Below are 26,513 nucleotides of genomic sequence, written 5' to 3'. Positions count from 1 at the left end.
TCTATTCTAGAAAACTAAACCTTCGTCATTGGCAAACTGAAATAGTCTTCAAACGAATAAGTATGTGTAAGTTGTGTGTATTTATCCAATAGCCTCCAACCGAGCCTCTAGGAAATATAAAGTGGTTCCAACAAATGTTTTCATGTACGCGGCAATATGTCAACATTACTGCTTGACAATTTGACATTTTACTTGAAATTCTTAAAACGTTTCTTTTATAATTTATTTGAATACCTTCTTTGTCCGGCACAACAAAGGAGAGGAAGACCACGGCGATGATGATGATGATGATGACGACGACGAGGAACAAAAAGTGTTATGTGACAGCAAAAAGAAGAAGATTACACAACATTATGCTTTATTTGGAGTAAGTGAAGTGGGCAATATCTACAATGATTCATGGCCGATCTTAAGAAAAATGGAAATAGTTGTTTTTAAGTGGAAATTAAAAAAAAATCTTAGGTGTGAAAATTGTAGTGTTTGTACGATAAGGTATGGTTCTCATATTGTGGTTCAGTTGTTGGTTGATTTTCAATCAATTTGTTGATATATACCCCATATAAAGGTCGTATACCGGTACGTTGAAGATCTATATTTTGTAATAGACACGCGCCTCGGCTTCACGTTTTCACTTATTATACCCTCCACCATAAGGAGGAGTGTATATTAAATTTATCATTCCGTTTGCAACACCTGGAAATATTCCCCCGAAACTCAATAAGGTATACATATTCTTGATCAGAATACAATTCTATGTCGATTTATGCCTGTCAGTCTGTCGAAATCACGATAGAGATCGCAATATTTAAGATAGGGCTCTGAAATTTGTTTGGTATTTGGACACGTTTTCAACCAAATAAGCTGTAATTTTAAATTTTGCGTTCTCATTGCGTAGCATATCTCCGCACCAATAATTGTTAGTATTGATCCCCGTTTCTGGCAATCCTTCACACAAAACTACCTCCAATATTCGGCATTTATGCGATTTTCGACAGAAGTTTCAATCGAATTGGCTATAATTTGGTATGTTGGGTTATTGTCCTATAGCACATCTCCATACTAAACATTATTAATATTGACCCAATTATAAGGGTAGTCACCATTTAACATCGTTTTAAATTGTTCTGAACACTTCTGGCCGCCACTGTGTATTGGATTCTGAACCAACACGTTGTTTCCAAAAATACATTGTCAGGCGGATAGTCACATATAAATATATCTTATCCACAAAGTGGGGTTTATAGAATAAACAAACGATTATTATTATCTACCAAAAAAGCATAAACAGTCTTTCCTTCGAAATGTCAATAATCTGCCGAGAATTGTATTAGGGATATTCTAATTTATATCCTTACCGTTTACTGATGATAAGCCCGACCTACATAATTACCTTCAGGATTTCTAATTTAATATAAATCATGTTGGACCCATCTGTCAGTATTTGCTGACTTTTAGTCTATTTGTATACTACAAATCCCCATATTTCCCCCATAGCCAATTTGCAGGTATATTATTTCATTAGGTAAAAACGTTCATATTGGAATTTCTCTCTTAACCGTTTTATAACAACATCATTTGACAAATTGCAAACATTAAAATATTATAACAATAATTTAATGCTTAGTCACCAACAACAGCTGTCGTTATTTTCGCCATACACTCAACCATTCAACCAATCTGCAAGCCAACCCGTCAGCCATCCAGCCACATAACCAACACGACTTAGGGCCATGCACTTAAATGTGATGTTATTTGTCTTCTTGAATGCCAATGCAGATGCAGTTTGTTCTGTCAGCATTTTACAGCTTATGCTGAGTGTGCATTTACGAGTACATACATACATCTCGACACAAATACATTGACAAGTGGTAATGCTTATGCTAATGACGACTTATGACGGCAGACGACAAATTAAAGTTTTCCCCCTCTCCCAAGCCATCCATCCATGACCACAAAAGACAAGGAGGAATACAAATGCTATTGGACAACACATCAACAAGTGAAGAAATACATTGGCAATTCATGGCCAAGTATAAGAAGACAACGACGACAACCAACAACAAGGAGAAGACGCCAATACACAATACATGTGTGTATGTATGTGGCTGCAGGACAAACAAAGAAACAAACATAAATGACTTGGACAAAATACTAGATGTTAGTGCTTGCCCCTAAAAGCATTTATTGTACGTGCAATTTTGCAACGTGCAACAGCATGAAACATGTGCATTTTATTTTCCAAGAATTACAATTCATTGGCACTGCCCGATGGAGAGGGGGAGACAGAGAAGGATAGAAGGCCACATGTCTTCACCACTGCGTCTGAGTGACCGTGTGAAGTACGCAGCTATGCATATTTTTTGTACTATCTATAATATGTAAGTTTGGTGCTGTTGTGCTTAATATAAATATGCGTTGTCATAACATATAGGTGTATGTATGTAGGTAGGTAGATATTTATAGCCAGAAAAACACTTGTTTTGTCCAAACAATGGTCTGAAATAAACACAAGTGTTTTCTGCGGTAAGTTTGGGTCAGTGTTTATATGACAAGAGGGAATGAGTTTCTTGGCGAATAGATTTTTTTAAAAATGAAATTCTAGTTACTTAACATGTTTTGAAGTAGTCATTGATTTTAAATACGCTTAAAAACCATATTTGGAAATAATTTTTTTGGGCCTATACCATTCATTTGTTTACCATTTCTCAGCAATTCAGATCATTCTAGATAAAAGTGCCCTCTCGACGTAATAATGTACCAATTTTTACGAAATTGTACAAGAGGTAAGAGTTGATTTACCTAGAGCTTATATTTAATATGTAGCTTGTAGATATATATTTTTTGAATTTCATACGTCAAAACCTGACCTGACCCGAAAATATTAAAAATTCAAATTTTTAGTAAATTTATGAGCTTTTCAATATAGAGAAGAGGGGAAAATAATGTGTACAGTACTGATTTGTGTATACAGTCCAAAATATTTAAATCGCTTCGTATTCGAATTGTACGAGTTCTGTCACGAGAATTTTTTGTGATTCTTGTGAAAAGGAATATAGAGCGTAATTAAAAGTGAAATTTCCGTCGATTTAGCATTTGGTTATCTTGATATTGGACTTTTATTTTTTAGAAATAATATACAACAATGCAAGAATGTAGCGATGTCAAATTTTGTTCATATCCTATTTAGGATAGTTGCATTAAATCTTTGAACGGAAAATTGTTCTATGATTACGGACAAAAATTCGGGGCACAAAGGGTAGTACGCGACATACCGTTAAAAGGCAATTCGAGTGATGGTTGTTATGCTTTATTTGGTAGTAAACCTATTAAGATTTGAAGTAAAGGTAGACTTTGAGCCTTAATTACGCCAAAACATGGAACTAGCTTTTTATAGGTCTAAAACGGGGATTAATATTGAACATTTTGGGTAGTGAAATAATTTTAAGTAAATAGATGTGGGGGTACCGTTAAAAGAATGGATATCGATACGTGTGATTATACCAATTTTTTTTAACCACCGCATGCCATTACGGTTAGAAAGTGCGGTCGAAACATCGATATATATCCAAAAATTTTGGCATTGATTTGTTCACTCTTCCATAACTCGGAATTACAAAGCCAAATCAGTGAGAAAATGAAGATAGAGGCCCATGATACCCTAAGCCCATATTGAAAACTTTCTGGATGAAGTTTTTTCCATCAATAACTATGAAATCAAAAATTACAGCAACTTAGGTTAGATAATTCGAATTATAGGGGCTATGTTAAAACAAGAATCTATATCTTTATAGCGGAATCTGATCGGATATTTATTTGTGCAAAAACGAGCTGCCACACATCTGATCACATCATAACATTTTTAACTGTCCATACGTGGAATGATGGGTCATTCGGATACACCACAATTTGTTTGGCTGAAGTCATCGAAATGAAAAAAGGCTATTGGAATCGGAAAATTACGGTCATTTTCTTATTTCGAGAGCATTGCTTGCTGCATCATTGTATAGAGGGCAGAACATATTCTTCTAATTTCATAAAAATTAATAGAAAAAACCCTTTTAAATATTATTTTCCAAAACATTTTATATTTTTAGAATATATTTCTTCTTAATGTAATTCAAATTTTTTTATGCCAAATCAATTTTCAAACCCCCAAATAAATTCCCCACAAAAATATTTTCGATATCCGAATTATGATATATGCTTAGGACTTATTTTTCTTCAGCTAAAGGAAAAAACGGATTACTATGGCAATTTAATATGCATATCAGTTGCCATAAAACATAATTCACAATCAATCGGCACCGACCTCGAACAAAAATCCATTGTAAGTGTGATGAACAAAAATTTATGCTCTCAACATGGTAATACAACGCTGCTGTTGTTGTTGTTGATTCGTATAGGAAATTGCATTTCTACACACTCACATTTAGCATTCATAGATGCAGGAAGAACCCCAGTTGAGAAGTCTATGGAATTATTTATTTCTCTTTTGAGTTTACCTATAGCCTCCGATGGAGCCTAAAGGGAACGTAGTGAGTGTCCTGGTGCCACAGCATGTGCCAATATTGAAATGAAAACAAATGTTAATATAAATGCGTATTGCCGCCATACACAAATCCACAAACTCACACACTCATACACAATCAGTATTCCAGTTTTACCATGGCCAGGGAAGTAGATACTATTTCATGGTTGGTTTTCTTTCATTTGCATCACATATGGAAAATAAATTTCACATTATCATATGTGGAGATGACCGACGTGGCGCAGTGGTGTACTTTTCCTATCTTTGTGGTAAAAATAGCAATTCGCTTCCCCAAACTATGGGGAGTTGATTTTAGAAATCGCCGGCAAAATGTTGAATAATAAATAAAAAAATGGCTACGTAAAATGAAAATGGAAAGTTAAATTTATGACTCTGTCGAAGATGAGATGTTATTGTAAACTGAAGCTAGGCACCACAAAAAAGAAACATAACAACAAGGACAACTTATTCACATTGCGGCTGTGCGAGCTGGCATTTCACATGTGAGGACGTATGTATAACCGGTACGCATGCGTACACGACGCCAGGTCTAAACGCGCATATGAATATAATATTTCAACAATATTACATGTTTAGATATCCATGAATATAGAATGGTACAGAAATTGTAATTTATGCTTTTCAAACTGATTAGACATGACGACGTAAACAGACAACTATAACTGAGGACAAAAAACTCGATACGAATTTAGTTTATTACGGACAGGAAATCAAAGATTCGATGATTGGGTGGAATAAGTGATAGTTGTTGATGATAAATATACATATAATGAAATTATAAGAAAAGAAGAGCAAATATAAATAACTAATGTCATTGGTTATGTGGTCTTGAAATTGTCTCCATACGTCATATTTAAAAGAAATGGAGATATGACATTATATACAGATAGAAATTTAATTGTATACCATTTGACGGAGAACAGGGTTGCCAATATGAAATATTAAATATATATATATATATATATATATATATACTAAAGTAAGAAATGACCAAACGTCTCTTATATATAAAGACGACAAACAATGAAATAAATTAAAATAGAGTATTTCATTTATTGAAACTTTACCATTTGAATCAAAATACACTGTGCTACACAATACATGAACTGGTAAAGATATTTTAAAGGCATATCGGCTATAACGACGAAAAAGTCCTGCCCTCTTTTTGTCTCACCTCAGCGAAATAAAGACACAGTTATAGAACTAAGGAATATGTCCCTTAAGCATATCCACTTCGAAAGGTTTATTATATTCCATGTGTGCGCCATCGGTGTTAATTGTTACTTCCATACGTTCCCTTAATTGGTCACCAGAGCCAAACTTGGATGTCCTTAGAATGTTATGTATGTTTGTATTGAAGATGTAGATTTTAGGGAAATGGATATGTTCGTTCTGAGATGAGCTGTCCGTATAATTTTTTGTGTCATATCCGTCCTACGAAAATCAATTATTTTTAGGAAATAACCGTACAGCATTCAATACATTTTTGCAAATGAACTTAAATATGATTTGTATGTATTTTATGGGTGGGGAAAAACGCCAAATACAACTAACTATAACAGATCCTTGCTCAGAAAACCTCATATCTACGAACATTAATAAATAAATATACGTTATAAAGATTAGTCTGAAATGTTTACACTAAATATTACAGATCTGTCTCCAGATCCGGATTGTAAGATTTTTTAAATGGATTTTCATACCCTCCACCATAAGGTTGAGTGTATATCAAATTTATCATTCCGTTTGCAACACCTAGAAATATTCATCTAAGACCCCATAAAGTATATATATTCTTGATCAGATTAAAATTCTATGTCGATTTATGCATGTCCATCCCCCTGTTGAAATCACGATAGAGATCGCAATATTTAAGATATAGCTCTGTAATTTTGCACAGACATTGCTAGTACTTCTAGAATGTTTGATATTGCAAATGGGATATATCGCTCCACTTATGGGTGTAGCAAATACATATATGACCGGTTCAAAATGTTTGTAGCCGGTAGTTTTCCTACTATCATATCCCTCCATAGTCCGGACTATGGGGTGTACGTGCTCCTCTCGTTATGAGGAGGTGGCCCCCTCGGTCGGCAGGGGCGGGAATGAGTGGCGTGGGAACGATCGAAAAAATAACGTTACCCCCAATATTCGGTATTTTGGACACTTTTTCCATCCTAATTGGCGGTAATTTGGTATTTTTGGGTTCTCATTATATAGCACATCTCCGCACAAAAATTATTAATATTGACTAAGTTCCAGGGTAGCCCCATCATACCGATACCTTCCAATATTCGGTAGTTTGGGGATTTTGGACACTTTTCCAACCGAATTTGGCAGTAATTTTGGGTTCTCATTGTATAGCACATCACTGTCCCCAAAATTATTAGTATTGACCCAAGTCTCTGGGTATCCCCCAAATAACGGTACCCCCTAGTATTCGGTATTATAGGGATTTTTTACACGTTTTTCAAATCAAATTGACTGAGTTTTGGTATTTTAGTATCTCATTACGGTATCACCACATTTCCGCACTAAAAATTATTAATATTGACCCAAGTCGGTATTTTGAAAAATTGAGACACGTTTTCAGCCGAATTGGCTGTAACTTGGTATTCTGTATTGTCATTTGCTGTCAAATCTCACTGCCAAATAAAATCAATATTCATCTCCGTTTTATTATAGCTCCATATAACCGTAGCCCCACTATTAGATATTTTGAGAGTTTCGATCATATTTTTCTCACGTATTTGTCGGTCTGTTCAAAGTCCTCTAATAACACGAGTTTTCTCTTAGGAGCCCCATATTAATTTTAGATATTTTGATTTTCACCCTCGTGGTGGAGGGTATAATAAGTTCGGCCGGGCTGAAATTAACATCGTTTTTGGTTTGTTAAATAATATAACATATTTTTTACGGGTTATAATCGACCGATTAAAACTCAAATAAATTTGCCATGCAAGATACTCGTCAAGGGCTTTCATCCCTATAATGAAATTTCCACCACTCATGATCTCGACTTTGTTGCAAGTGTTCATTTAGTTGAAACAATGACGTAGATCATTATCTTCACACAAGTATCACTAAAAACTTATTAAAATAAATATATAATTGAATGCTTTAAAATAATTTTCATTGAATTAAATAAAAACCCAAAACATATCATACTTGCATAAATTAATTTCCGACAGTTCAAACCTTGAAATGTTGCTGATAATGGCAATTATAATAAATTAAATTAACTTTTGATCCATATCTAATTAAAGATACAATAAAAAAATAGGCTATAACAAAATTTTCTCTCGTTTTGTCTATGTCTGTTTCTTGCCACATTGTTGCAAATTTAAACGTCTTCAAGTAGAGTTTCGAATTACAGGTGAGGTGTTAAAGATACGCATGTATCTGATTATAAACCGGCCATTCAACACATTGCCAAACAAACAATGTTGTGTATTTGTTGATCTGCGGGAAAATGTTTATCTTTATAGGGACGTAATGATAAATTGATTGGTGCTATTGAGCACTATTACCTCTGTCGCGGAAAATAGTTTAAACAAACTTACCTGTAAAGAAAAGAAGAAGAAAAAAACATAAATGATTAGAAAAACATTTTATTTAAATATATTTACAAAAGAGATTAAAGATTATACACTTAAGTTAGCTATTTGCCAATCGGATCAAGCCATGGCTGATTAAATCACTTGTCGAGTTGTTATTTTTATGGCTGTTAACAACGATAAGTGAATAAATACCTCTGGCGGCCATGACGTTTATCTTAATATGCAAATGATTTCCCGTAATAGAATTTTCATGGAAATGTGCACAACCAGAATTGAGCTGTTCAATAAATTTATTAACCTCCAAAATGCCGACAACAGTTTTATTACAAAGAAAACAACACACACAGAATTGCTGCCAAGTCGGAATGGCCACCACCCCATCAACATATAGTGCCGAGCATGTAGTAGGAGCAGCCTCTTAAGGCTATAAGCCATAACAAAATCCTCATTAACAGACACGGCAGACATGAGGAGCGTTTGTAAGAAAAGAAAACGAAAAAAGCCTCATGCATTCCTTGCATGTTTCTTTTCTCTTTGTTCTGCACCTCGTTTTTTTACCGCAAGCCGTGCTAGAAATTGTGGCCTTCTCACATTGGCCGTTTGGTCGGCCGTCTGGCTGGCCACATTAACAGGCAGCACATTAGGAGGCGTTAAGTGTACAAGATTTTCACATGTTTAGCTTAATGCATAGCTAAACAGACATAGTCTTCATCAGCTTTTGGCTGATTTAATGCAACGCATTAAGCCTACTTGGTATTGATTTTCCATCACATACACAAACATAGGAGATCCAATTGGTTGGTGTGGCAATAAATTCAATTGACGTGGTTTCCATACCAGTCAAATCATAGAAAGCTGTCTGTCACACACACACAGCTGCTGCCTATGCCATGATCAAGGAAATTGTTCATTCTTCAAAGCAGAAGGAGAAGAAGAAGAACCAGTTGCATGTTTACCAAAATAAAAAAACCACAACTTTTTCTAATCATTAAATCTACAAAAACATACAACGCAGATAATTTCAAATGATTTTTATAAGGTAATTAATTAAAAATTATTTATCCATCGATAAATTTATTATTTATGTATATGAATGTTATCACCACAGGTGTGTTTTTTTATTATTGCAAGTGAAAATTGTAAACTAAAACATTTGCTGCTATGAATAAATGAAAACTGCTTCGAAAAACCAGTTGATTATCTCAGAGATACAATTATGGCAAAGCGGAAAATCAAATACCGGCTTAATTAAATGTAATTTTGAACATGTCATAAATTTACACAATTTTTATTTTATTTTTTTGCTTAACAAAAAATCGAACATAATTATCTCTTGCTTATGATTTTGTTGGAAATGTTTTACTGTAATTGATAAAGCATGTTTGTGTGTGTGTGCACAAATGAAATAATATGGCGGCATTAACAAAAGACTTAAGACAAAAACCTGTATTTCTAAAGGAAATATGAGTTCACATTTAATACAAAAGCAATAAGATTGAATTGAATGGTAAAAAAATAAATTTATTTTTGTATCTCGTGTTTCAATTTCATACCAATTTTTATGAGATCTATATTTGCAGTTTTGTTGAGGTGTGTGTTGAGAGTAGAATGACGGCAGGTGTTTGATAGATCATTCATGCCGTGTTGATATGTTTGTTGAAAGATCATATAATTTTTGCCTTGGTCTTTCTTGACAAGTATGTGAAAAATATTACGTGAAATATCAACTTGACATTGAAATTTTAAATAATGCCATTGTTTTGTCTTGTTAGGGTTATATTGAAAGTTATAACAAGTAATACACGAATAGAAAAAATACTAATGGTTGCTATTTGATGCAATGGCCCCTCAGCATTATTAGTTGATGCAAGGAAAAAAAAAATATAATTTCCCTATACACTTTGTGCTTCGGAAGACGTTTATTGAAAAAGGGCCAAATTTTTGGGGACGAATCATTTCAAAGTAGGTTTAGGAGGTCAAGTTTTCGGAAAATGTTGAAAAACACATTACGAACCCTAAGCATCGGCTCAAGCTAGCGCCTTCCTTACCGGTCCAAATATGAAATATAATGACTTTTCTAAACAATTTTTTCGTGCACGGAATATACTTTTAAGTTGCCTCATTCGCAGTGGAGAAAGAGCTTCGCCAATTGGTTTGAGCGAAGCTTTTTTTAATATACATACAGTAAGTGTAATAAGTATTTTGCCTCAATACAAATTTAACAAAATTCCAATATAAACGCCTAAAGCCAGCATACTAAAGATGAAAAATGAATTATGTATGATGGAATATGTTTGTGGACATATTTAGATCGTATTTCTGTAAGAATCACTGCAAAAGACCTATTGGTCTCGAAGATATCGGCCGAAATCGATACCAAACCAAAAATGTTTATCAACAAAAAGTATTTTGCTTGATATTATTATTTTAGACAAATCATTACATAGCACACGTTTGGTCTTTTTATACCCTTCACCACAGTGTGGTACAGGGTATTATGTCTTTGTGCATAAGTTTGCAACAGGCAAAAAAAAAATCGAGATAGACCCATGGTTCCTTTTGAGAATATGCATAGAATCATTTTCTGAGTCGATTTATGCATGTCCGTCTGTCCGTCCGTCCATGTATTTTTGTTAACAATGTACAGGTCGCATTTATGATCCGATTTGGATGAAATTTGGCACAGGTCACTTAATTGGTCCAAGGACGAACCCTATTGAAATTGGAGAAAATCAGTTCAGATTTAGATATAGCTCCCATATATAGTTTCGTCCGATTTAACATAAATGGTGCACCAAAGTCCCTATATATCTTTCGATTTGCACGAAATTTGGCACAGAGTACTGAATTAGGTCCAGAATGATGTGTGCTAAGTTTCGAGAAAATCGGGTCAGATTTAGATATAGCTCCCATATATAGTTCCGTCCGATTTAAGGTAAATAGTGCACCAAAGTCCCTATATATCTTTCGATTTACACGAAATTTGGCACAGAGTACTGAATTAGGTCCAGAATGATGTGTGTTAAGTTTCGAGAAAATCGGGTCAGATTTAGATATAGCTCCCATATATAGTTCCGTCCGATTTAAGGTAAATAGTGCACCAAAGTCCCTATATATCTTTCGATTTGCACGAAATTTGGCATAGAGTACTGAATTAGGTCCAGAATGATGTGTGTCAAGTTTCGAGAAAATCGGTTCAGATTTAGATATAGCTCCCATAAATAGTTTCGTCCGATTTAAGGTAAATGGTGCACCAAAGTCCCTATATATCTTTCAATGTTTCTTAGAAAATGCGACGTCTGTTAGGATACATATGTAGAATATCCCCAAAGTGATGAAGGGTATAATATAGTCGGCCCAGTCCGACATTTCTACTTTCCTTACTGGTTATAGTTACCATTGTGATTAAGCAAATACAATATGCGATTTGATCTGCATGGCAGATCAATAAATCCAAGACTATTCAATTTTTCTCATATACTTTAATAATTCCGGAGTAATAAAGTTATGACCCTCGGCTTCATTACTCGATTGTTAGCTATATCGCTCTGAAAAATAATTCAATCTTTTTTCAACAATTGAAAAGCTGATTTTCGTATATTATAGATTCCTACAAAATTAGCAATTATATGATGTATGTCCATTCCACATTCCTGAGGTAAAACATTTTATACAACCTTTCTCATTCTATAGTAACAACATATTTAAATTGATCAATATAATTCGAAATGACATCAAACATAAATATATTTACTACTGAGTACTTTTATAACCGGTTTGAAATTATAATTTTCAACAAAATATATTTCACACAATGTCTGCTTAAATATTCGTGTTAACAATTAGAGCAACACAGATAAAAGGTAATAAACAACAAAAATCCAGAGAATAACAAATAATAATCGCAGCACGCAATGCTGATAAAACACGAACAAGAAATAACCACTATAATGTGTGGCCCAATAAACTTTTATATATACAGTATACAGCAATGCAAAGAGATTCAAGTTAGGACGGTCATGCCGGAGAATCACAAAACATAATGTGCACACTTCTTTTTTTAATTTAATGATATATTTGGACGAAAAATTCATACAAAATCTATTGATGGTTTCAATCGACGGTTCACCTCAAACATATAATTGAATCCAATTCGCATGTGAAGGACACAACTTTAAAAATAATAATGACTGTAATACAATAAAAATACTGATTGGAGTAATATTTCGAAATAACTTTGCAAACCCTAAGCCAACAATCTAAGAATACACAATCATAACACAGAATGCAGCATTAAAAAATAAGAATTCCTACCAAGGTATGTCAAAAGAGAAATAAAACAGAAGAAACAAAACAAAGAATAATAAGTTGGAATTTTTCTTCAAGTATGCCGAAGGCATAGCCGAGAACATGAATTATAATAACGAAGGTATACTTGAGTTAATGATTAGAAATAAAACCAGCAACGAACTTATTATAATGGTCACTTGTTTCACCAGGTACAATTACAGAAATATTTTTTTAAAGAATACTGTTCTACTTATTTCATGTTTGAAATTAGGTTAGTAAAACTTTTTTTTAAAAATTACTTTATAAACGTTTTGTCCTGCTTAGTAAAATATTGAATAAATGAGGGAAAACAATAGCACAACTTAGATTTTTATGGAGATATGACATCTAAACGATTTTTTATTCAGAAAGAATTTTATACTGCTTGTCTGCGATGTTATAGATAAAAAATCAGTTCTGTTGATCTCCTAAAAGTCCATAAATTTCAATATTTTTAATAAGAGCTCTATTATCAAGGTAGATTCTGTAGGCAGAATTGATACTTTGTAGACACAAAAAAAAAATGACGCTGCGTTTGAAATGCAATTTAAAGCACTTTAATAGCAAAATTTTATAAATTTGAATTTTTATAAATATAATAATAAAATAATAAATAAAATAATTAAAATAATTTTTTTATATGAACTCTTCCAAATAACATTAAAAGTATGATGAAAGGATTGACATGTCTCGAATAACAACACATTGTCAGAACGAATTATAAATAAATTTGAGAAATCCAACTAAACGACATTGTCGTCGTCGTCATCTCCTGTAACAGTCTCATGGGGCCATTGACCATTGCTGGTCCAACTCGGATGGTAGCCGTTAGCAACTTTAAGCACAAAAAACGCAGTAAAGAGCTTCTGTCGTAATAACTACTACTGGAAATAGTCAAAAGCAATTAGAACTGGAATTATACAACAACTACTGTAAAATGAGTGTAAGTGGTGCAAATACAGATGCTGCTGCCACTGCTCTGGTTTGTGCCAGCTAGCCATCCAGGAAGCAAGCACGCTTCTTCATAATTTTCAAGCCTAAGTTCGTTGTTTTTTCTCACCATAGATGTTTCGTGCAGATTCTTGTTTTGGAAGAATTATTTTTTTTTATATTTCTGACCATTTATGCGTTCTTCTGGTTGTTGGTAGATGATGCAGCACAGCTGCCTTATTCACATCAATTCGTTGTCTTGTCTATCTGGGATTGTCTATTGTAAACGGTGTAATATTTGTTAATAACTCTATTTATGCTGTACTTCTGGTTTATGCATTTATGCGGATGATGTCCCGCTCTCATCGCCTTCCTGCACACACAAATCGCGATATCCCATTTTGATCGTATGGCTAACATCGCTCACGGAATCGTAATGGGTTGTTAACATTTTTTGTTTTGCAAATTAATTAAAGCGAACGCAAAGAAACGAACGAATGTCTGTAAATGGACATGAAGGAGATTCTCTAAATGCAGACAATATCTAAAAAAAAAACAAAAAGCATTTAACACTGTGACATACATATGTAAATGCTGGCTATGGTCTAGTTACTCCGATACAAATCTAGAGTGTCAAGTTTGCAATGTCCAAAATCAAATCTTGTCGTGGCAGTAATTTATTCGCATCATCACATGTGAAAGAAAAAACACAAAAACTAGAGCAAATATGGAAAGAACGAAAACCAAAGAGCGACATAAATAATGTAGGAAATCATTGTAACAGGATTTGAATTGAATCGAAAAAAAACACGAAACGCATATTACTACGCTTTTTTTAAATTCCTTTCACAAATGGAAAACGGTTGTCACAACTGACATTGATATATTCTACATTTTGGGGATAATGCATATCAAATTACCACATTAAATGTATCTTTAATCTAATTTTGATGGGAACATTAAAATTTCCGCAGAATTGAGGAAACTATCAAATTGATAGTTTTAGATGATACACTTTTTTGAATAGAAATATCCACTCTCAAAATAGTGGATGTAGTGGACTTTCTATATTGGCAGTTCATAATGTGACAGTGACATTGAGCTATAAACTTGATTTTTAAACCTGCGTTAAAGGAATACTCGGATTTCAAGTTTGTTATTCTTATAAAATATTGAGCTATTTTCGGCGGGCTGAAATTGTATATTGGTAAGCCAGTAAGGACCGGACTAACGTCGGGGCAAATTAACTATACGTTGCAGCACTATTTATGTTTATATAAATAAATAGATTTTAATTATATTTATTATAACCCTTTTTGATATTTATTGGAATATAAAAATATAGACAACTTTGCATGAACACTGAATACTCAAAAGAGAAAAAATACAATTTCATTGAATTTCTGGCTTGAAAATTTAATTCTTTCCATCCGCAAATTTATTTAAAATTATAATGGTTCGATAAAAAATATTGTCGTATCGAAATTCCTAGAAAATTTTTAAGTAATAGAGATATTACATTCAGTCCATCGATTGCCACACTCGTGTGATATCACCCTTTTAGACTTTTGTCCTATAGGAATATGTGAAATCTTATGTTTATACGGAACCGTTTCGATTCAGGAATTATAACCAATAATTCGTCAGTTACAAGTCGAAAGGATCGAACGTGCCATCAAAAATCTGAGAAGTAGCCACTACCAACATTTGATACACATATTCTATTAAATATATACGCCAAATAATATTTATGTATTTTTCTAAGTATTATCCAATATTTTCAAAGGATGATACCAATTGCCGAAGTAATTTGTTAAACACCGATTGAGACACCTCCTAACATGGATTATTAAATTTTCAATCGTATATTCTTGCGAAGAAACCCATTGCTCTTGCATTTTTATCTGCTGGAATAAAAATAAGTCATTGGGTGCCATGTTACGTCGGATGACACATCAATCCCACGTTCTAGCTGGTAAAAAGGCGCTGGTTTGAACCAATTTATAAGAGTTCGCATTTTCTTGGTGTACATTGATTCGTCTTCTCTTTTCAATTTTCTTCGATACGACGACTTTAGCCTTTTAGCAAGCCTTGGTCACGATTGGCTTCATTAAACCATCAAATCACAATGCTGTTGGACTCTTGTTGCACTCTTGTAGTCTTAACGCACTTCGGAATCGATGTTAGCAAAAAAATATATCAGGTGAAAATATCAGAAAAAAAAAATATTTCAGCAAGTTAATGCATTATGCCCTCATACCTATAAGTATAATTTCCTATATTGCTACAGGTTTTCATTCTGCTACGCATGGAGGTCGAATTTATTTTGGAAACAATGTGTTTTATAAACAGTCTATTTCACATTATTATTAATAGGTAACAATATATGCTTACCGTTATATTGCTAATTCAATGAATACGCCATTCCTTTCCCTTATCGATCATATCATGCAAAATTACCAAAAAAACAAATTCCTCTGTAATTTAATTCACATCAAATAGAATTCCATGAATTCGATACATTTCAGTTGTCATACAAAGCAACAACAAAAAACTTAAGAAACAAACTTCACACGAATATACATTCATTTCCACATTACACAAATGTGTTAAATCCATATTCTCCAACTCAAACACTTTTGCCACCACATAAGCACTTCTAATATTTCCGTAAGACCTCCAACTGTCATGTGAATGTCACTCAACAAACAGCTTCAGAGAATATTAGACAAATAATCCGGCTATTTATTTTTGTGGCTACATAGATATGTGAATTTAAAGCGATAGAAGAGATGGAAAGGTAAACCCACAACAACAACGACAACATCTTCAGAATATATATTTAGATGTGTATGTGTCGGTGTATTTGTGCCCGCTTTTATTTAAGCCTTCAATTACATGCGATAAACTAAAGAAAACAACAAAAACAACAGCAAAGATACAAATCTCAAACATGATAGGTGACATGAACATTCGTGTAGGTGTCGGCGACAGTAATACGATCTTGGACCACACGAATGTAATTTTAATAAAATGGTTGTGGTAGCTGAATGTATTCAATATTCTGCTATCGGTTGTTTTGTTGAGATAAAAATTCATTAGCAATTTTTTATTATTATTTTTTCTTTTTTTATATTCTACATATGTAAAGATGTAAGTAATCGATATATGTGCCGTACGTTGTTTTTATTTACATGTCAAGGTATTAAATGTAGTATGTGTAAAATTATTAAATGCAATCCCTTTGTATATCATTTCCAACATCCAGACATTCTGAATTAGTTGCATGGCTCCTAGTTTCTGCTTTCCGTTAATGCTGCCACACCCTGCAATCGATTATGTTCATTCCAACGTATGCTAGTCTTCCCTTTCGAGGAATTTGTTTGTGGTGTTTTATGTCAATATGGTCTTTGTTGGTCCTTTATATGGAAAAGGAAAGCTACACATATAGCGAAGATGTTAAGAAAATACATTGTTGCATGTGTTTCTTATAATGTGATTTTTAAATCGATACACATTAGGTCAGAGCGATTAGTATAGAAGGAAACAAATATTAATTGGCACTTCGAGTATTCGATTTTTATGATTGTACTGAGCAAAAAAGGCTTTTTGCTCAGACCTGTGCCACATTATAGCAGATACCTTGACCTTGTCATACATTTCAGGTTATCGATACACCAGTAAGACAAAAGCATTGAATCGCTCCTGCAGGCACTTATCGCATTGTGAATGTAACATTTTTTCCTGAAAATATTCTTAAATATTATCACAGCATAAAATAATAAAAATATTTATACTTTTTATAATGTTTCCTTCTTTTTCTTTTATTTTGAAAATTATGAGAAATTCAGTTAAAATAATAAATAATAGTATTCGTAGGGACAATGTATGAATCAGGAAAAAATCTATTGATTTCAAACCGGCGACTTTTTTAACGATAAAAACGCGGTATTGATCGGTCGCCGTACAGCCATGATATGACACCCTATGACTTTCGGAGTAGAATATAGCCCATGTACCTCGAAATAATCGTCAGAGAATCCGCAAATTCGAGTAAGTTATGCCCGCTTGTCTGTCGGTCGGCCCAGTCCGACTATATGATACCCTTCACCACTTTGGATATATTCTATACATGTATCCGCACAAACTTCGCCTTTTCAAAAGAATATTGACATGCAATTGAACGAACTTTGACATGTGATCTTCATCTATATGTAAACCGACTAACATCAATCCATACGTATGCTATTCTGCAACCTATGTTCAAATCGGACGAAACTATATATGGGAGAGTTCGTCTCTGGGCCAAATAAATGAGCTGTGACAAATTTCGTCCAATTGGGATTGTAAATTCGACCTGTAATTTGTTTACAATTTAACATGTACAGACGGACGGACATGCATAAATCGACTCAGAAAGTGATTCTATGAATGCTTTCAAATAGAAACTTGTGTCTATCTCGTTTCCTTTTGCCTGTTACAAACATATTCACAAATATATAAATACCCTGTACCACAGTGTGGTGAAGGGTACAAATATGATTTCGAAGGGTAGAAATATGCAGGGTACCAAATTGAGCCTGGTATGAGGTGAGTAAAGTTTAGTCCAAATCGGTTCAGATTTTTATACAAAGCTCTCATATATTTGAGATGAAATTTTGCATTGGGTGTTGATACGTCTAGAATGGCGCATTATAAGTATTGTTAAAATCGTTTCAGATTTGGATATAGCTCCTATGTATTCTTGTCTTATTTTACATACAGATTTCGGACAAATTGTGCATCAAATAATTACCGGTTGTCCGATTGAGATAATATTTTGGAAAATTTGGTTCTAAAATAAAACCAATTGAGTGGAACTTCAAAACCGAATAATGCAATTTGGAGTTGTCTACCATCCAGACCGCAACCCAATTCAGAGGACAAAATTGACTTAATTTTGCGTTTCTGCTACTTTTTAAACTATGAATCTTGTAAAATATCAATATTATTGAAGTTAATATTTACTTATCTATTTAGAAATCTTTAAAGCATTGGTTCCATCAAGAATAATAAAAAAAGAGAATATTATAAATATTAGTGTTATAACATGTTTGTCCATAATAGACGATTGAAAATGTTTGTGCACAACAAAACGATGGAAAAGGTATAGTGGGCCCTTCCCTTTTTTTGTTTTTTTTTTTTTTTGCACTCCACAAATATTGTACTGTTGTTGTTGCCATCGAAAATACATTTAAAATATGAACTGGTTTACATAAATGCCATTACATAGGATATGCAAATTAGCAAAGACTGTCATTATAAGATGCATAACGTTCTAAACTATAAATCAAATTAGGAAAAAGGGGAAATGCATAATTTTTGTTTCTTCTTGTGGCTGAAGCATTTGCATAAAACATATGGTTTTAATCATAATTTCAGAGCAGACAATGCAATTCCCTTGGTGTACGTATGTATGAATATAAGGGGACAAAATCGATTTGTATGTTATATGTATTTATAAACACATATGAATACTGCAAGAAGTAAGTACAAGAAAAATAGAATGTATTCTATTCCATTGTGAAAATTGTATTATATGCATACATTTCTAATATATTTTCTACACAACAAGATCAGTAAGAATATCTAGCCTTTTACATTTTTAAAAAATAGAAACCAATAAAAAATATATCCACTTAAGAAAAATAAAAATGACACTAAATTATCGCTTTAAAAATGTTATATGATTTTTATGGTCAAAATCAATTTGTGTTAAAATTGCAAAACTATCTCTAGAGGATTAATTTTTATATCTTCCATCAACTACTCATCGACGGATGAGTGAGCTTGGAAAACTTGCAAGCAAACCACAACTTACATGAAAGTGACTTGTTGATTAAACAAAAGAAAGCAATTTTCAATAAAAAACGAAATAAAAATGAGCATGGAAAGGAAGAACAGGCCACCACAAAGTTTTTGTTAGTCTTTTTATTGGCAAAGACAATATAGACCTGCGTTTTTTGTCAGAAAACAAAATAAACGCACCCTTTGAAACTAAATCTGTGTGGTGACATACGAATTTTTTGCTTTGTAACTTTATTCTGTTTGCCACAACAGAAGTATTGAAAATCTGACACGCATGCCTTGTGAAACACAATTTCTTTGTCTGACTACATCCTGTAACTTAGCTTGTGTTTAAAGTTTCAGATTATACCCTATGTCCCTGTAGATGGGGTTAACATTGCATATAAATATCATGTTACACTGAGGTGTTTTGTTTTTTCACATGAATGCCAAACAGCAGGAAAGTAATTCCGAACCAACTACTGATTTCTCCATGGTGGTAAAATGTTCAGTAAATTGCTGTTGTTGTTTTTATAAACCATAATTATAATTAGTAAATTATGATTCATTATTATCATGCTGAGATCATTTAAGAGAAAAAGAATTATTATAATCTTTGAAAGTTTGTCATAAATTGTGAGAGGAAATTTCTTCTTCAAATATTAAATTTAGGTCAGTAACCCGTAGCAACTAAAAATCTGCGGAATGATCTTCGCTTAACGGAATAATGGTTTTGTTGTAGCTGCATCAAATCAAGAATATTATTCCAAGGCCTTTAACAAGTTGTGGATTTTTTGAAGACCTTACCCTACATCTGGATTTTTTAAAGAATATTTTCCAAGGCCTTACACAGCGTGGATTTTTTAAAGAATATTTTTAAAAGCCTTATACAAATCGAGGTTTTTTTGAAGAATATTTTTAAAAGCCTTATACAAATCGAGGATTTTTTAAAAAATACTTTTTAAAAGCATTATGCAAGACGTGGATTTTTTAAAGAATATTTGCAAAAACCTTATGCAAGGCGTGGATTTTTTTAAAGAATATTTGCAAAAACCTTATGCAAGGCGTGGATTTTTTTAAAGACTTTTCGCAAAAACCTTATGCAAGGCGTGTATTTTTAAAGGATATTTGCAAAAACCTTATGCAAGGCGTGGATTTTTTAAAGAATATTTGCAAAAACCTTATGCAAGGCTTGGAATTTTGTAGGAAAAGATTTTTTTAAAAAATATTTTCAAGGTCTTACACAAGGCGTAGATTTTTTAAGAATATATTTTTTAAAGAATATTTTCAAGGTCTAACAGAAGGCATGAATATTTTAAGAATATATTTTTTAAAGAATATTCTCAAGGTCTTACACAAGGCGTGGATATTTTAAGAATAGATTTTTTTTAATTTTTAAAGAATATTTTTAAGGCGTTAAAAATGCTGGTGTCAAAACTCACTACCCTCACATAACGTTATCCCCACTATTCGGTATTCAGTGGACATATATATTTTTTTATTTTTCAACCTCATTTTCGGTGTGTTCAGCTTTCTCCTAAATGGCCACCTCATAGTAGAGGGTATAAAAAGCTCCAATATATCTTCGAAATATTTTACTATAAATTGCAAATGAAATTTTAAACTATTCATAATTCCATATTTACTTACTCATTATCATTGCCGCCATCGTCAACAATAGTACCCGGATTTTCCATTTCCTTGAGTTCACACGCTTTCTTACATTCTTCCTCGCTCTCCTCTTTAAATGTAAAACTAATGTCATGAGGATCCTTCGCGGGCTTTAGCAAGTGACGCGGTAAACTACGATTTCTTAAATTTAAATTTAAAAATTCTAAATCACTTTCACTGAGTCGTAATTCATTATTTGTAGATTTTGTTGTCGTTGTTGTTGATTTTTGTGTTCCACCACGTTTTGGTGGCAGTGCCGGCTTCTCTTCATCGACTAGCATTTCCAATGCCATACATTCGGGATTTAAACTATTCAAAGCATCTTGTTCTGCCTCAGAGAATAAATTAAAATACTTCGATACATTTTCGATGGCCGTTGGTGGTGTGTAATTATGAAGCGTTTTACCCCGTATCAAATCGCCCAAATGATCTTCATCGATGCCGAAAAGAAACGGATCATCGAGCAGGGTGTGTTTGGCATTTTGTTTAGTGGGTTCGGCCACAAATTGGCTACTGTCCAACGTGGATGTGGTTGTTGTTGTCGTCGTCGTCGTTGGTTGCTGTTGACGATTATTAAGGCTTAAAGTTTTAAGTGTCTCCAATGTATCGCGCAAATTGTGACTGGACAGGCGATTCCGTGGAGCCGAGTTGTGGGCTGAGGGTGCTCTATTTGCTTCGTTTGTACTTGTACTTGTTGTTTCATTATTTGTATCGCCACCGCCCTTTCGATGTCCTCGTAAAGAGCGTAAAAGACGCTTACTTTTACGTAAAGTACTGCCGCCACCACTGCTGCCGTTGTTATTGCTTTGGCCTTCGGCATTTGTTTCACATTTTGAGGGAAATAAAGCCACTGGCGTTTGGTGATGCTGTTGTTCTTTGGCAGTTGTTTTAGATGGCGCATTAATATGGTTTGTTATCGTCATTGTTGTCATACTATCTCGGGATGCATCTTCAACATCTTCAGCGTCGTCTGCATCGTCTAATTGCGTCTCGATAAAATCTATGGCCACCGTATCATACTCTGTCTCGGGATTGTTGTTATTGTCATTTTCATTATTTTGCTCACTTGTTAAGCCCATCGAAGCGGACTTGGCCGCTGATAAGGCCAGTCGTTGTGCCGCAGCCTTGCTGTAAACCTGTCGATAATATTTCTGCTGATCGCCGTACAAGAAACAAACACGCCACCATTGTTTGCAGGCTAGCAAATTGGCGGTACGTGGAACGACGGGTTCAATTGACGATGACATGCTCTCCATGTTGTTGCTTATGGATTTTTGTTGGTGCTCTTATTAATGTTGTTATTGTTTTATTATAATTTTCCCTTTTTGCAAGGATTTTTTGTTTGTTTTCAAATTACAAATGAAGTCCAGCAAGCAAGAACAAAAAAATCGTACTCCTGTTCCTCCTGTTCGTGTACTTAAACATAGACTCTGTGTGGTAATTATTATGGTATCCTCTTTCTTATCGGCTTCTACTTCACTTCACTTTGGAACTTTTGTACTACATGTCGATCAGTTATTGTTTTTTTTTTTTTGTTAAACAATTTTTCTCTTCTTCTCCTTAACGTTTTTGTGAGTGTGTCTGTGTGTGTGTGTGTCTGACTACCAATTTCGTTGGACACAACAACTAAAAAACATTTGCTAGTCCATAATTAACGTTGGTGTTTAGCATGTCTGCGACATAATATTCTTGTTCAGGGCAATATTGCAATTTATTAATGACTATGCGGCATCCTATGTGGTCGCTGCAAATGCTTTCTTCCCTAAAGAAATAAAATGTTTTTTTGTTATGTTAGGGAAACCTTTTCTAAGATCTTGTGGAACAAAAAGAATGTTCTCCATTGTCACTTTGTTCGCAGAAGTCGTTAATTTTCCTTTACGATTTAATGTGTTTTTTGTTTTTGATATTTTTTGTTTGTATTCCTGGTCTACATTTGCTTGGGAAAAAGTAGATCGTTTTTACTATCCTGCTTCTGGGGCCAAAGATCACAATGTAACTTGAACATTTCTTATGAATGTGTGTTTTTAAGGCAAAACTTCGTGTTGTAGTATGCTAATTTGGGATCAATGACTGTACCACAATCAACACAGGATTGTTCATCAAAACCCATGGGTTTAGAAGTTGAAACTAATACGTCGATGCAGCTAATCTGAGCAGATCTGTATTACAGTGGGCTGAGCCCAACAACTCCTAAGCAATGTCAACATATCACCATATTTATTGTCCCACTTTATATTAGGTAACTTAATGATCCTGGCCGAATTTTTCTATAGATGCGACTGAAAACATATTCCTAGGAAATTTAAATTTATGATTATTTAATATGGCCCAGCACTATATTGAGTATTTTTATCGTCCTTGGCGTAGTGAAGAAGTGGCTGTAATTAGGCATTTTGAGTTCTTAGTGTTCTTCGCAGAATACTTTCAAAATAGGTCTATATTTTAACAGTTTAGCTCCTATATGAAGGTCCTAACCGATATTTTAACATGTGTATTTACATAATCTTTATTGTCGTGATACTGGGAAAACTTTACCAAAAACCGATGCTATGAAATGAAGAGAAAAGAAAGCGGAAAACAATCGGGCATGTACATTGCCGTAAACAATGTATAGAATTTGTACAGCCTCTATATAAATATCCCGAGCGATTTTAAAAAAGGTTTATTCGGAAGAAGAGGACTTGTAATGTCAACAGAGTTTTCTTAGCCGCGCCATTATTTGAAATGGAAAGTAAAGTCAACCACCAATGGCTCGCAGAATTCCGGCGTGATGATGAGTTCAACGAAGATGGCGATCGTATTTGACGTCATAAATTGGGCGTCAAATTATATTCGCACTCGCAATATGTTCTCCTCCACTAATATAGCCCGTTCTCATATCTCCCAATTTTAGCTGGGAAAATTTTGTAGAATAAAAAATGTAATCTTCGAAATTGAGGCTTTTTTTTCGTTTCGTATTTTATGTTAGATAATGTTTAATACAAAAATAGTTTTTCTATAGTGGGTTAGGATCTTTACCAAGAAGTTACCTTCCAACAAAAAAAAAATTAAAAAAAATAAAAATAAAAAAACTAACAAAATCTTCATACGAAAGCTATACCACAACATGTTAGTTTGAATAAATTATGTTAAAAGACAATTAAATACAGGATCAGGTTCTATTTTATACCGCACCAGATTAGTTTCTACAAGTTTTCCATGTAATTCGTGGAAAAATTAATATCGATTCACTACTTTTTAGAATAAGCTTGGACACATTTCTTTTAAATCCCAAGAATTAGGATTTGGCATTCGCTTTTTTATTAAAAATTCATTATAGATAAACTTGAAAAATAAATGAACTTTTCCAAATCCAATCACTTAAATCATTTTGTACTAGAACAAAGGAAAACATTCCACAGAATTAGTTCAATTAATATTTTCATCAGATTATTATTCTCTTAAATAGACAGTTCAATAATAAGAGCATGAAAATTATCGTGGATATGTTTTTTTTTTCATTCTTGTTTCTATTCTTTTGCTAACTCTTATATCCATAATCAAACATTAACCTAATTTTTTTCTCACTGTGGTTACCATTCTCCAGCCAACCCACCGACCAACCGACGAACACAATTTGACAATTGCTTTAATTACTGGCCGCATTGTTTGCGACTACCATCCACTAACCCTTTTGGCCAAAAATTAAATCGTGTCTCATAAACCATTGACCAGCCATTTGCGGTTTTTGTTTTATAATTGTTGTTTTGCTGCTGCTGCTGCTGTATTTATATTTGGAATAACGGAAATAGATACATTCTTTTTTGTCTGAGAGAAGCAAAAAAAGCACAACTTTGAACTTTAGCCAAATTGTGGTGTTAAACGCTAAACCATTTCCATTCTCTGGAAAGCCTATTCAACGACAAGATAGTATCTCATATTCTTCTCGTGCCAATGGGCCATATGGAATTGTGGCCAACACATTAACACGGCTCACATTCACACTCTCAGCGTAGATTACAAACAACACCAACAGCAAACAAACACACACAAGTGTATGACTATAATATGTACGTACATACATAATATGTGGACAGACATACACAGATAAGTTGTAGGCTTGCAACTGGTTCGAGTACAACAAACACCGCATGCTCACACGTCACACAGTGGTAAACGTAAACGCATTGTTATGTTCGTGGTAATGATCGTGTTTTAAAACTATTAGTGTTGATTTATGAAAAGTTACCATCCTCCGCCTTCCAATTCTGTTTTTAACAATTTTTTCTCCGTATTCTATGAATATTTGTTTATATTAGGGTGTAACTCTATAAAGTGTAAACATAAAAATTCGAATAAATTATCTTAATTAAAAAATGTATATTTTAACACTAGAGAATTAAAAAGTCATGTTTTCTACATAAAAACATTTCGCCCTCTCTTCTGTGAGGCTGTGGATTGTGTTATGAAAAGAAATTTATTTCAAAGAAACATTAGAGGAGGCATCATTCTCTCCTCCCTCTAAAGTACAAAAATATTTCGTACAAGATTATCCACGTGAAAAATAAAATGACTCTTGTTTTCTCCAAAATACCCTTTACAATCGTATATACATACGTTTTATTATATGTACATTCTATTATATTCGGTACACACATATATTTCGACATCCCTGCATTCTGAGAAATTCAAACTTTGTTAAGTTAATAAAAGTATTTTGTTATGAAAAAAAAATAAAAAAATACACAAAACCGTAGGCCAACAATGAGTACATATACTTTACAACACGGTGTACGTTAACACCATCTATATAACCATATATATGTATGGGTATGCACATAGCCAATACCACAAGCAAATATGCATCTTAAAAACATATTGGTAGTAGGTAGCAACAAATCGTAGTGGGCCCACCAAATAAACGGAATAATTTTTATAGAGTTTTTTATCTTTAAATGAAATTTTAATTGAAAAACTTCTTTGTTGCCATTGTTTATTTTGGTTTCTTAAATTGCAAATTGCCTGAAATTCAAGCGGTATGAAAAAGGTACTCCTTTCCCAGTAAGCAAAATGAAAAATTTCGAAGATAGGGCACCAGCCATATTTCTTCTTCTTTCGATTATGAAACAGAAAATCCATTACTGACCGTGACTTAATCAGAAATGACTTTGGCATTGTTTTGTGGTATTTATTGCGAGTACGTGTTGCTTTCGATGATTTTTCGAGTTGCTATTGATTCTAATAATCTGGTACAGTGTTTTGAGATGGGTTAAAATGCTTATTATTATATGTTAATTTAACGTTTTGGCGATTGTGGCAAATGAACAACGTAAATGACTTAAAGCAGGAGAAGGTACATCAGTGAACACTGCACCACACTTTGTTACCGGTTGCGAGTATAACCATCAAAACATGGACAAGTGTTTCAATGTTTTTCACCAGACACTAACAGCTACTTCAGTTGGAAAATTAAGAGAAAAGTTGTCTAACCACAATCAACCCAGACTGCCAAATTAAAACTACTTCGGATGAATCTAGAATCATTAAACCACCTAAAGTTGAGCGGAACTTGCATATAAAGACTACATCGACATACATCCAGGTGAAAATTGCTAAATCGTCACAGGATTTTATTGTGATCAAAAATATAAATACTTTATGAGAACTGC

General features: G+C 33.5%; 1 protein-coding gene across 1 annotated transcript in view; it reads right to left on the bottom strand.

The window, feature by feature from the left end:
* LOC133321880 (protein prickle) overlaps positions 1 to 22,180 on the bottom strand; it is a 57,167-nt gene extending 34,987 nt beyond the window's left edge. The window contains exon 1 of the mRNA XM_061530953.1: positions 20,845 to 22,180. Coding sequence (XP_061386937.1) covers positions 20,845 to 22,121 — 1,277 coding nt within the window. The 5' untranslated portion in view covers positions 22,122 to 22,180. The remainder of the gene's footprint in view (positions 1 to 20,844) is intronic.
* Positions 22,181 to 26,513: the final 4,333 nt, after the last annotated feature.

The sequence above is a fragment of the Musca vetustissima genome, unplaced genomic scaffold, assembly GCF_032173495.1.
Source record: "Musca vetustissima isolate MV318-11 ecotype Yass unplaced genomic scaffold, APGP_CSIRO_Mvet_v1 utg10644, whole genome shotgun sequence".
NCBI lineage: Eukaryota > Metazoa > Arthropoda > Insecta > Diptera > Muscidae > Musca > Musca vetustissima.
This window is presented reverse-complemented; position numbering and strand designations above follow the sequence as displayed.